The 13,007-nt window shown below is 32.7% G+C and overlaps 1 protein-coding gene across 1 annotated transcript; it reads right to left on the bottom strand.

The window, feature by feature from the left end:
- Positions 1–6,352: 6,352 nt before the first annotated feature.
- LOC117996074 (uncharacterized) lies at positions 6,353–11,719 on the bottom strand. The gene has a single exon (XM_034984075.2). The coding sequence runs from the start codon at positions 11,717–11,719 to the stop codon at positions 6,353–6,355; it is 5,367 nt and encodes a 1,788-aa protein (XP_034839966.2).
- Between the last annotated feature and the right edge of the window lie 1,288 nt (positions 11,720–13,007).

Below are 13,007 nucleotides of genomic sequence, written 5' to 3'. Positions count from 1 at the left end.
AAAACGAATAATTTGTATGTGTAAACGTGTAATTAATATTCATGCCCCCTGGATTATAATATGTCCTATGTTGATTCTTGTTTTACATTGCTAAGGAGTTCGCCAAAGTCCGCGAACTCAACCGAAGTAACTTAAACTAACGAATGACCTGCCTTTTTGTTATGACCATAAATAAATTTCATTATATAAGCTATTATTTCATAGTTCTAGATCAACATAGGTATTAATAGCTAGGCTGTATTTATGTCTAAAGAATATTTATAAAGTACGTTACACATGGCGAAGATGATAAAATAATATATATTTTCTTTGTGATTTGTATGGTGAGCGATAATTATCTTAAGATATATTATATTATATTCTTCGTGTGTGACGCGCCTTAAATGTAAGTACCAGAGTTCATCTGATTTAAGTTCAATGAAGAAAATAGTAGAGAACTGATACAAAATATAAATGTAACTCTTGAATAACTTAATTTAAAGTCATAGGAGCAGTACAAAAGTTAAAAAATGTGCTAAGGAGAAGCAAAATTAATTTTACATAATATAGGATAATATTAAAAATACGGAAGTGTAACATTTTAAAACATATTTTAAAACGAATAATTTGTTTTTGTAAACGTGTAATTAATATTTATGCCCCTGGATTATAATATGTCCTATGTTGATTCTTGTTTTATATTGCTAAGGAGTTCGCCAAAGTCCGCGAACTCAACCGAAGTAACTTAAACTAACGAATGACCTGCCTTTTTGTTATGACCATAAATAAATTTCATTATATAAGCTATTATTTCATAGTTCTAGATCAACATAGGTATTAATAGCCAGGCTTTATTTACGTACAAAGAATATTTATAAAGTACATCACACATGGCGAAGATGATAAAATAATATAAATTTTCTTTGTGATTTGTATGGTGAGTGATAATTATTTTAAGATATAATATATTATATTCTTCGTGTGTGACGCGCCTTAAATGTAAGTAACAGAGTTCATCTGATTTATGTTCAATGAAGAAAATAGTAGAGAACTGATACAAAATATAAAAGTAACTCTTGAATAACTTAATTTAAAGTCATAGGAGCAGTACAAAAGTTAAAAAATGTGCTAAGGAGAAGCAAAATTAATTTTACATAATATAGGATAATATTAAAAATACGGAAGTGTAACATTTTAAAACATATTTTAAAACGAATAATTTGTATGTGTAAACGTGTAATTAATATTCATGCCCCCTGGATTATAATATGTCCTATGTTGATTCTTGTTTTACATTGCTAAGGAGTTCGCCAAAGTCCGCGAACTCAACCGAAGTAACTTAAACTAACGAATGACCTGCCTTTTTGTTATGACCATAAATAAATTTCATTATATAAGCTATTATTTCATAGTTCTAGATCAACATAGGTATTAATAGTCAGGCTGTATTTATGTCTAAAGAATATTTATAAAGTACGTCACACATGGCGAAGATGATAAAATAATATATATATATTCTTTGTGATTTGTATGGTGAGCGATAATTATCTTAAAATATATTATATTATATTCTTCGTGTGTGACGCGCCTTAAATGTAAGTACCAGAGTTCATCTGATTTAAGTTCAATGAAGAAAATAGTAGAGAACTGATACAAAATATAAATGTAACTCTTGAATAACTTAATTTAAAGTCATAGGAGCAGTACAAAAGTTAAAAAATGTGCTAAGGAGAAGCAAAATTAATTTTACATAATATAGGATAATATTAAAAATACGGAAGTGTAACATTTTAAAACATATTTTAAAACGAATAATTTGTATGTGTAAACGTGTAATTAATATTCATGCCCCCTGGATTATAATATGTCCTATGTTGATTCTTGTTTTACATTGCTAAGGAGTTCGCCAAAGTCCGCGAACTCAACCGAAGTAACTTAAACTAACGAATGACCTGCCTTTTTGTTATGACCATAAATAAATTTCATTATATAAGCTATTATTTCATAGTTCTAGATCAACATAGGTATTAATAGCTAGGCTGTATTTATGTCTAAAGAATATTTATAAAGTACGTTACACATGGCGAAGATGATAAAATAATATATATTTTCTTTGTGATTTGTATGGTGAGCGATAATTATCTTAAGATATATTATATTATATTCTTCGTGTGTGACGCGCCTTAAATGTAAGTACCAGAGTTCATCTGATTTAAGTTCAATGAAGAAAATAGTAGAGAACTGATACAAAATATAAATGTAACTCTTGAATAACTTAATTTAAAGTCATAGGAGCAGTACAAAAGTTAAAAAATGTGCTAAGGAGAAGCAAAATTAATTTTACATAATATAGGATAATATTAAAAATACGGAAGTGTAACATTTTAAAACATATTTTAAAACGAATAATTTGTATGTGTAAACGTGTAATTAATATTCATGCCCCCTGGATTATAATATGTCCTATGTTGATTCTTGTTTTACATTGCTAAGGAGTTCGCCAAAGTCCGCGAACTCAACCGAAGTAACTTAAACTAACGAATGACCTGCCTTTTTTGTTATGACCATAAATAAATTTCATTATATAAGCTATTATTTCATAGTTCTAGATCAACATAGGTATTAATAGCCAGGCTGTATTTATGTCTAAAGAATATTTATAAAGTACGTTACACATGGCGAAGATGATAAAATAATATATATTTTCTTTGTGATTTGTATGGTGAGCGATAATTATCTTAAGATATATTATATTATATTCTTCGTGTGTGACGCGCCTTAAATGTAAGTACCAGAGTTCATCTGATTTAAGTTCAATGAAGAAAATAGTAGAGAACTGATACAAAATATAAATGTAACTCTTGAATAACTTAATTTAAAGTCATAGGAGCAGTACAAAAGTTAAAAAATGTGCTAAGGAGAAGCAAAATTAATTTTACATAATATAGGATAATATTAAAAATATGGAAGTTAAACATTTTAAAACATATTTTTACAATATTTTTTTTGTTTAGCAGGTTTTGTTAGTTTTTAATTTTTTTTTTTTTCTTTTTTTTTTTTTTTTTTTTTTTTTTTTTTTTTTCTTTTTCTTTTTTTTTCTTTTTTTTATTATTATTTTTTTTTATTATTATTATTATTTTTTTTAATTTTTTTTTCTTTGTGAATATTTTTTTTAGAATTTATGTGTAATTTTTTTAACCTGCTTTACATAGATGATTTTTTTATAAATGTGTTTAATTTATATTTTAAAATTACTTCTTAATATTTTTTAACATAAAATTTTTATGATATTGCGTAAAATTTATCTTTAAAACATAACTTGAGTATTAAAAACTAAGCAAAATTATTGAGACCTTCTTGTTTTTACAGTAACCATAATTTACATACATAAGTAATTTGTAACATACCAAAAGTGTTTTACTAAATTGTAGATTCTTATGCTAATAAAGTTTTTTCAAGTGACAAGCAGTCGCCTTGCTTTATACCTCACTCTATTTTCAGCGGATGTCCTAGCTGATCAAGTTGTATTCTTGCTGTACTATGCTCTTACATGTTTTTTAGCAGCCGGTTATATTTATGTGGTATTCCGTCTCTCTCTAGGACTTGCCAGAGGTAAGTGTTCGAGTCAAAGGTCTTAGTAAAATCAATAAAGGCGATGTAGAGCGGTTGTTTATACTCCTGGACCTTCTTAATCAGTTGTTGCATTGTATGTAGATGATCACTCGTACTGTAGCCTTTACGAAATTTCGCCTGCTCGACCGGTTGTTGTGAATTTAAGGAAGGTGTTAAACGTGACAGTATAACTTTTGCAAAATTTTTGTATATATGTTGTTGGTCAGAGTTATTGGGCGAAATTCGTTAACGTCATTGATATTTCCTTTTTTAAATAGTAATATAATTGTAGAGTTCAGTCATTCGTTAGGGACAGTTTCTTGCTCTAGGATGTTATTAAAAAGATTTGTTAACACTTTACCTAGCTGATTAATGCCAATTTTTAACAACTCACATGGTAATCCTTCAGGGCCTCCTGATTTATTATTTTTTAAGGTACTTTTAGCTTTCTTTACCTCTCTTGTAAGGATAGGAGGAACTTTACCAGAGTCTCCTAGTGATGGCATCAGGGCGATTTTCTGGTCTAGTGACATTCGGCTTTTATAGAGTTCAGAATAGAAGGCACTGGCTTCCCTAATTATATCCTTTCGGGCTCGTAGAGCCTTGTTGTTAGATTTGATTTTTTGTTTCAGGAAAGGGATCCACTTTTTTCCTGAACTAAGATGCCTTTCCAGTCGGGTTATTGAAATGTTGGTTTTCGTAAATAGTTCTATTTTACTGTGTTATTTTCTTTTCATATCTTTTCTGATAAGTTTTTTGACGGCTGAGCTGCTCTTTTTTATATCGGACCTATTTGTAATTGAACTGAGTAGAGCCTTTTCGTTTATTTTAAAAATAGTTTCTGGTGAAAAAGTAGATGTTTTAGTACCAGAGAGAGATGTGTATGTAGGTTCCATCGTACTAAAGGGAGTCTACCACCAAGCGGTTGGTTTTGTTGGTTGGCACCAGTTGGGCCGACGTGACGGTTGTATCTTGAATTTTCTATATATAGTGTAGATTCCTAAATACTCCATTGGTGGGATTCAGATTTGCGTAGTAAAGTAAAGTAGAGCACTTTCATTTCCGAGGATGGTACCCGTGCTGCTATCAAGTGAGAGCGACGTGAGTAGTCAATGTTTGGGTTCGTGTCCAATGATTGGTGATCGATTGCTTCATACGAGTGAGAACCGCCATCTGTTTGAAATTGTGGTGACCGCTACATATTATATATATATAAAAGGAGTAAATAAATGTTTAAAATACAAGAGCAATATCACAATTTCACAAATTGTAATTACTATTATCAACATTTGTTCATTATTATGTACGTTAGGTTAATTAGTTATTTAACTTTAATATTATATAGAAAGGAACTTCAACTGAATGAGGATCTTATTGTCGGTTTTACAATGTATGGGTAACGATTTGGTAATTGGTTATAGAATAATTTTTACAATTTGAAAATATAAAACCGATAATTAGATTTTTTCAAAATAATGGTACAAATAAACATTTATTAAATACAATTTCATTTTAGTAACTAATACTTAGTCTCATACAATAATATATTCAAATTTAAATTGCTAAATTTAATAAATGTTATTTTGAATGAATTTTATACATAATAGAAGATATGTAATAGAAAACATTGTAATTACACTCAACTTATTAAAATTTATTTGTACAATGTTATATTATAAAAAAGTAAAATAATAGTTTGAAAAAGTGACATCTATCGGCGGGATACATTTGATAGATGAATTAATTAAGGTAGTTAGCATTTAAATATGAAAGTTAGAAGCCAACTTGAAGGGAAATTCAGAAAATAGCAGTAAGATGTTTTTAGAACTATGAGATAATAGCTTATATAATGAAGTTTATTTATGTTCATAGTGCTCGTAGTGGAAAGACTGTTCATTTGTTAGTTTTGGTTACTTCGGTTGAATTCGCGGAATTTAGCGATCTCTTTGACGACATAAAACACTAATATTAGTTACACGTTTGAAAATTATCTCTTTAATAGCTACACTTTAGCATGCCATACCGAAAATTCAAAGTGGGAAATAATGTTGTTTATTAGCCCCCAAAATGTCGGCGTGGGGCTTAAAATACATACATGCAATAACCTTCTCGGTTCCAAGTCTATAAGTAGTTGCTCGTGAATACAAAATCACATTCGCGTTTACGAGTGCCGAGTTCAAAAAGGTAAGTCCTCCGTCACTTCAATTCATCTTCCTCAAATTGCCCAGTCTGCTGCATCCTGCAAAGTATTGACCATGCGTTCTCACTGAACAATCACTCATCTACACTGTACACAGTCTCCCATCATCTGTCAGATTCGTCTTTCCAAGAGTTCTATCCTCATATTCAGTTCCGATTCAAACAAGTTCACAGTCAGTTGCATTGCAATTGTTAATAATATTGATTAACACAAGATTAACGAATATTGCTATTCCCATACTCAACATGTGCTATGATAAATTTCAGTACTGTCTTCACCATTGTTCATCATTTACAAACAAATCACAAATACACAAACAAAGTAAATTACTTCAGTAATTGACTCAATTTCAAATTTTTAATTTCATTTCAGTGAATAGTAACACAGTGCGTGTGTGTAAATGTAAACTACAAACTAACTACTCATGCAAAAAATAAAAAATGCGCAATATAGTTGCTATTTCAACATGATTTTGATTTTATAATATAAAAAATATAATATAATCACGATTACTGATTTGCCATCTGACGAGGTGAACAATTTTCAGAAAGCTGCGTGTATTTACAATAACGGCGGATAAACTACATTATTCGCGAGCGGGTTGCCGTTTATAACGCGTTCTTTATTTACAAGTATTTTGATATTTTGACGATGTTGAACGCGGCTAAGAGCGACATAAAGTTGGCCGTGACTGAAAACATCGGAACGCAAGTCTACCCCAACACGGCATATTGTTTGACCCTGAGATTTGTGAATAGTCATGGCGTAACAAACCTGTAATGGAAATTGACGGCGGCACATTTCGATAGGACTTCCTGTTTCAATTGGAGCTTTAAAAATAATCCTCGGTATCAAATAATCATCGGATAGTCCTGGCTTGCGTACGGTTATTAGACGAGGAGATGTATTTACGACAATGACTTTGGTCCCGTTTACTAATTTATCGGAAAAATTTAAATTTCGCATAATCATGCACACACATCCTACTTTTAAAGTTAAATCATGTTCCGGTATTCCTTTTGGATGCATTCGATTTAAAGCGTCGACACCTAGAAATATCTGGTCCGCGTTGTCACTGACTACTTCGTCTATTGAGTAAAAATGCAGAGGGTCCTCAGGTAAAAGTTCTAATATTTTAGCATTAATTTCGTATACGCTTGCATTATGAGTTGATAATATAGCCCTATGAACGCAAACATCGGGTTCATTTAAAACGACATTTGGATAAACAAAATCAATCAAATCATCTAATTCCAAAACAAATGAAATTATTGAGAGATTTATTAAATTTTCAACAGTTCGGTTTGTATGCAAAGTTACAGAAGTTAATTGATTTGACCCCAATTTTAATAAAAATTCGGAAAATTCGGAATCATCTCTACATCTCTGTGATGTTATCAAAGAGAATGTTTTTAATTTTTGCCAAATAGGTGAAGACTTAACGGATGCATTAAAAACGTCTGAATTACTGCGTGCGTGAACTACGACTGGTGGAATTTGGCGGTAATCACCTGCAAAAATAATAATTTTTCCACCAAAAATTTTGTCGTTTTTCATTAGATCGCGTAAAGATCGTTCTAATAAATGAATGAGCCATTTGTGAGCCATCGGAGCTTCGTCAAAAATTATAACGTTTGCATTGAATATAAGTTCTGCTCTTTGTGAACCGTTTGTAATATTCCAATACTCCAGATCGTCTACAAGATTTAGTGGAAACCGGAACATGCTATGTGCGGTTGTACCATTTTCATGGTTTTGCGCGGCGATACCTGACGATGCAGTGCATAAAACAATACCGTTTAAATTACCTCTAACGTGGGCAGTAATAACGTTTAAAATTAGGGTTTTACCGGTGCCGCCGGGGCCGTCAATGAAAATTGCGCTATTTTGAGTTCCCCGAAAACTTTGATTAGTCACCAGTTTGTTTACAAATTCGAATATTTCATTTTGTTCCGGTGATAATTTAGGTAACCAATCATTTACGAAATCTCTTAAAGTATTCCTGTTATATTCTGTTTGTTCGCGCCCTAACTCGGTTGTATTATCGGAGACGTCTGGCAAACCCTGCTCGATTAAACAAGTACCGTGTTTTCTCAAAAGGCGGTCGATTGCCACGAGACATGAATGATACGCGCGATCAATATTGTCGGGTTGACGGTGGATGAAATCTTCACTGATTTGATCGCGGAATTTTGTCCAGAGAGACGCGACTGGAATACCGTTCACGGCTAAAAGAACGAAAAAGTTACGCAGACGCGGTCCAGTGAAAAAAGCACAAGCCTCAGTCATAGCTTTTTCGTACTCAGCTTCATCGTTCGCGAGCCCGATAGTTTTGGCAGCTTCCTGGAACGTCATGCAATCTGGACCACCCAAATTTAAAAGGTCTCTGTAACTACGACAGGGATGTGAAGCTAATAAAAGACGCAAATAAAATTGTTCACCTCTATTTGGTGCAACGAAAAATAATCGCGCCACGAGTTCGCCGCGCTGTCGCTGAGTTACGAACCGGTTATTTGTAGTTTCTAAAATTTCCACATTTTTAGTTCGGGGACGTGTGGCGTGAACAATATATTTTTCGTAAAAATCTTGATACGTTAATTCGTCAAAATTTATCCCAGCAGGCCGATTGAAATAAGTTATTAGATCTGAGGTTGTTCGATTTGCAGCTTCCGTTTCAGTGCCGGGTTTAAAATATACGTATTGTTGCCCTTCTAGGTGAACAGCGAGTTGTTTGACATTAGGTTCGCGGCAAACTAAATCAAATTCTAAGATACGCCACGTCGCTTCGCAGGAACCTAAATATCTTTTAGTCACGTAGTTTTCAATTTCGTCATTACGATTTTCATCTAAAACAACTGCTACGCGAGAATGATCAGCGCCTTTTGTAATATATTTAAATAAGTATTTTACAACGGCAGTAGCTGTGGACACTTCGACATTTAAATGACAATCGTACTTGAGGAGTAAGGCGGCGTTGTATGGAACTACCCAACGATCATTAATTTTAATTTTTCTGCCTCTATATGTTATTTCGGCTTCGTTTTGACTATTGCGTTTTAAATTGACGAAGCCTCTATCATCGCAAAATGTAGTATCCGTTTCGCGTTTCGGAAAAAATTTAGAACATTTCTTTTTTTCATCATCCCAACAAGGAAGATCAGTTCTATTAGGAGGACCACAAGGACCGTGAATCATGTGATCGAGTACAGCTTTGCGCAACCTCCCTTCAGCTTCAGACGGATTAGGTATATCAGCCCTGACAAATTTGTCAATATCGGTATTATGTACCGGGCCTCCGCCTTCTACTCGAAAACAAACATGTGCATGAGGTAGGCCTCTTTTTTGAAATTCAATTACGTACATGAGATAAATGAAGTTACCAAACCATTTTCCGGAACGGATATCTTTAATTAATTGTGCTAATTTTAAATTAAAAACTCTGGCACAAATTAATGGATTAGCTTTTTGTCCTGAAGGGACTGACTGTTTAATTTCAACCCAATTTGGGTTACAAGTAATTGTAATAAAATATGAAGGTTGTCCTAATCTATTTACTAAAGCTATAGAATCTAAATATTTCAATTTCATGTACCTGGGGCTCCCAGTAAAACTATATGGGAGATATATTTTTCCAGGGACAATACCGCCTTCGCCTTGAATAGTCTCGTCATTATTTAATGCTTCAATTTCATGAAGAGGTGCTGACCTTAGAGCAGAATCAGAATTTTTAGTCTGCATATTGCTAATATAGCGTAATCGTTCATCAGAAATTCTATTAAACATATCTATAATCCATTCCTCTGAGAGACGATTAAATTCTGAAAATCGCGATTCTGATAGTAGTAAGCACCTAATGTACTTTAATTGTGTCAGTTTACTGCCTTTGTTGTCTAATTTATTTGGGTACCAACCGGGGTTACCATACGGATACAGTAAAGGATATTGAAAACTTTCAAAACACGGATGTAAAATATCAACTGTGTGGGGGCTACGGTGGCCTTCTTTCCAAATAGCGATACAATGAGGAGTGAATTGTTCTACTTCTGTTCTAATAATGGCGGCCACTTCCCTGCCTAACGGCAAATCTCCTAAAATATTTCCATGCGAGCAGCGTGACGTTTGTTCAAAAATAATGTGAGCATTTTCGGATGTTTCGCGATTTAACCGTTTGAAACATTCAATGTATGGATTTACATTATGTATAAAATTTGTTATTGAACGAATTACTTGCATATCTAGATTTAAATTTTGGGCTTGTCGTTCGCGAGTTTCATTATCGTCGTGCACGTACATTCCGATAGGATTTGCACTATCGGAATATCCTAAATCAAATACTCTGTGATAAACGCGACCTTGAATTTTTAAAAATGTTATTCCAGTATTAGGTTGCTGGTATCCGTGAGAAACGCCTAACGCAGAGAAAGCGAATAAATTATTGTAGGCGCGCGGTCTATTTAAAAACGACGTATGACTATAAAATTCTTCGGTAAGGGGTTCTAAATTTTGAACATTGTAGGCGCCTTGTCCGCAGCACCATTTTGTGCGAGTTTTTTCTTCAAAAAAGAGTCGAGTTTGACATATTGAACACACGTGTGCATCAAGACTTAACAGTGACGATTTTTTCAACGAAAATAATTTAATTATATGAAGTTCTTCATCGCGTTTTTGGGCAATTAAATTTAACCCTCGTAACTCAGGCTCAACGTTTCTGTTTGTTATATTATACCGTTGAACGGAAGCTGTATTTACTTCCGGCTTTTTGGTTGTATACGTTTTAACAGCCTTTTGATTTACTTCCGGGTTTTTGGCTGTATACGTTTTAACAGCCTTTTGATTTACTTCCGGGTTTTTGGCTGTATACGTTTTTACTGCAATTCTATGTACTGCTGGGTTATTTTCATTATATTTTTTTGATGCATCTAAATGCGCATTTTGTTTTGTTGATTTACGTCCCCGTTGTAGTTTTTTAGGTCTACCGACTTGTTTTTTGCAGATAGTACTCGTATCAATTTTGTTTATAACAACAACTGGGTTCATGTTTAATTTTATATCAGTTGATTGATCAACTGTAATTTTTTTTGCGGGTATATTTTCGTCTTTTGACGCTTTTTGTTTTTTTATTTTACGCGAATCTAATTTTTCCATCACTACGACTGGTTTAAAAAAATTTAATTTTGGATCACTGATGATATTTTCATTTGTTGACGCTTTTCGTTTATTAATTTTACGCGTGTCTAATTTTTGCAGTACTACGACTGGTTTTAAAATATTTAATTTGAGATCATTGAGAATTGGTTGTACCGGTAAGTTATCATTAAAATCGCACAGATTTTCAATCCGGATTTTATTAATCTGATATTGATCGTTTGAATTTGTGTAACTTTTAATTATAAATGTAGCGAATGCTTCTATATTTTGCGAACAAAAAAGACGTGCGACGTTCAAATTTTCGACGTTATTTCGTTTGTTAGTTTCATCTACTCCGTGACTATTGAATAAATAATAACTGCCATTGTGACGCCAAAATGACATGGTTTTTAGTTGACCCGTAATTAAATAATTGTCTGTACTATCAACGTGACTTTCGTTGAAAATTTCTTTAGCCAAAAGGTTTTTTAATGCAAGTATTGAACTTGCCACGTTAAAAACTTCTCCATTTCGTGGAAATATGCCATTTGCAACCCAGTTGTTGGTTATCTGAGCCGAAAAATTACCGACGCGGATTTCAGAAGGCAATTCAGAATCAGGATCTAAATAATCATTTTGAAATCTATGAGTTCTCTTCAAATCATCTACAATGCGCGCGTACAGTTCATCTCCGCAAGATAAAATTGAATTAATTTCATGGCAGGTAAAATTGAGTCTCTTTTTGAGACTTGAATAGACCGACGCGTATGCTGAGATAGCAACACATTGCGCGTTAACCATCATGCCGGTCGAATTATTAAAGCGCAATTGTGCTTGATGCATCGTACCTATAAATATAAATAAATTTTATGATGCATGTTATATGAATAGTAATAATTTTAATATTATATTTATGATAGGAAACCATACATTTTGAAATTTTGTTGTCAGAAATGTTTTTTTTTTTTTTTTTTTTTAAAAAGAATATTAGCCATTTTTTAAATGACTAATATTCCCCTTTCCTCTCCAATTAAGCGTCAAGCTTGTGCTAGGAGTAGGTACGACAATAGTGCAACGGGCGGGGTTTGAACCGTCGACCTTTCGGTTTTCAGTCCACTCCTATAACCGGTTGAGCTATTGAGGCTCTTGAAGATGTCTCAATGTGAGATGTTAATATAAAAAAATATTCAAAATCTGACTTCCAAAGCCAATACAAAGTAAAAAATAACTTTTGTTTTTACACGTATACCTTTCTACGTATCTTGAAGTCAGCGAGCTTCATGCTTTGAGTTCTTGTTTTTTATTGTGCTTCCCCGACTACATACATACACGTGTAAAACAAAAGTTAATTTTTATTTGTAGTGGTTTCGGAAGTCGGTTGTTTTAATATTCTTTTATCTTAAGTTTTTAGTGTAAGTAGTCATGTGCTTGGTACCTAAAATATCAAATCACCAGCAAAACTTTCCAATCCACCCGGTTTAAGGGTTCAGTACCTTACAGCATCAGGATTCAAGAGTTAGAATTCAATAATAAAGTCTATGCTTGGCATTTACAATACATTTTCACCATGAACAGTTGCTGAATCTTTATGGTTTAAATGTTGTATCCTGCATCATCAGATTTGAGGAGTTCAGAGTTGGAGTGGAATCATGCAGCTGTTACTTGATACTTAAAATATCAATATACTATCAGAAATTCTCGAACTTCTATGGCTTAGGAGTTCAGCACCTTGCAGCATCAGAATTGAGGAGTTGGTGTCTGAAGTTTAATGATGTAGTCTATGCTTGGTATCTAAAAAATTTTACAAAAAAAAAAAAAAAACCCGACTTCGATACACAACACTCAAATATATTAACAATATAATATTAACTCTTGTATATATAATATATTCGGTGATAAATTAAATTATTTTTTATTTTAGTATTGTGTATCGAAGTCGGTTTTTTTTGTAAAAAATTGTTATTTCACAATTTTTAGTGGCCCCATTGTATTAAAATATGGTTAAAAATCTACTGTTTACTAAGTTATAATAGCTTATCGCGAACAATTTACTGTATTCCGTTGAGGAGTTCCATTATCTATCTTCGAA

The sequence above is a fragment of the Maniola hyperantus genome, unplaced genomic scaffold (assembly GCF_902806685.2).
Source record: "Maniola hyperantus unplaced genomic scaffold, iAphHyp1.2, whole genome shotgun sequence".
NCBI lineage: Eukaryota > Metazoa > Arthropoda > Insecta > Lepidoptera > Nymphalidae > Maniola > Maniola hyperantus.
Note: the sequence above shows the minus strand (reverse complement) of the source record. Positions and strands in the feature narration are given on the sequence as shown.

Bases quoted from the DNA above. Each gene is read 5' to 3' on its own strand.
- LOC117996074 (XM_034984075.2), bottom strand. From the start codon at position 11,719: ATGGTTAACGCGCAATGTGTTGCTATCTCAGCATACGCGTCGGTCTAT.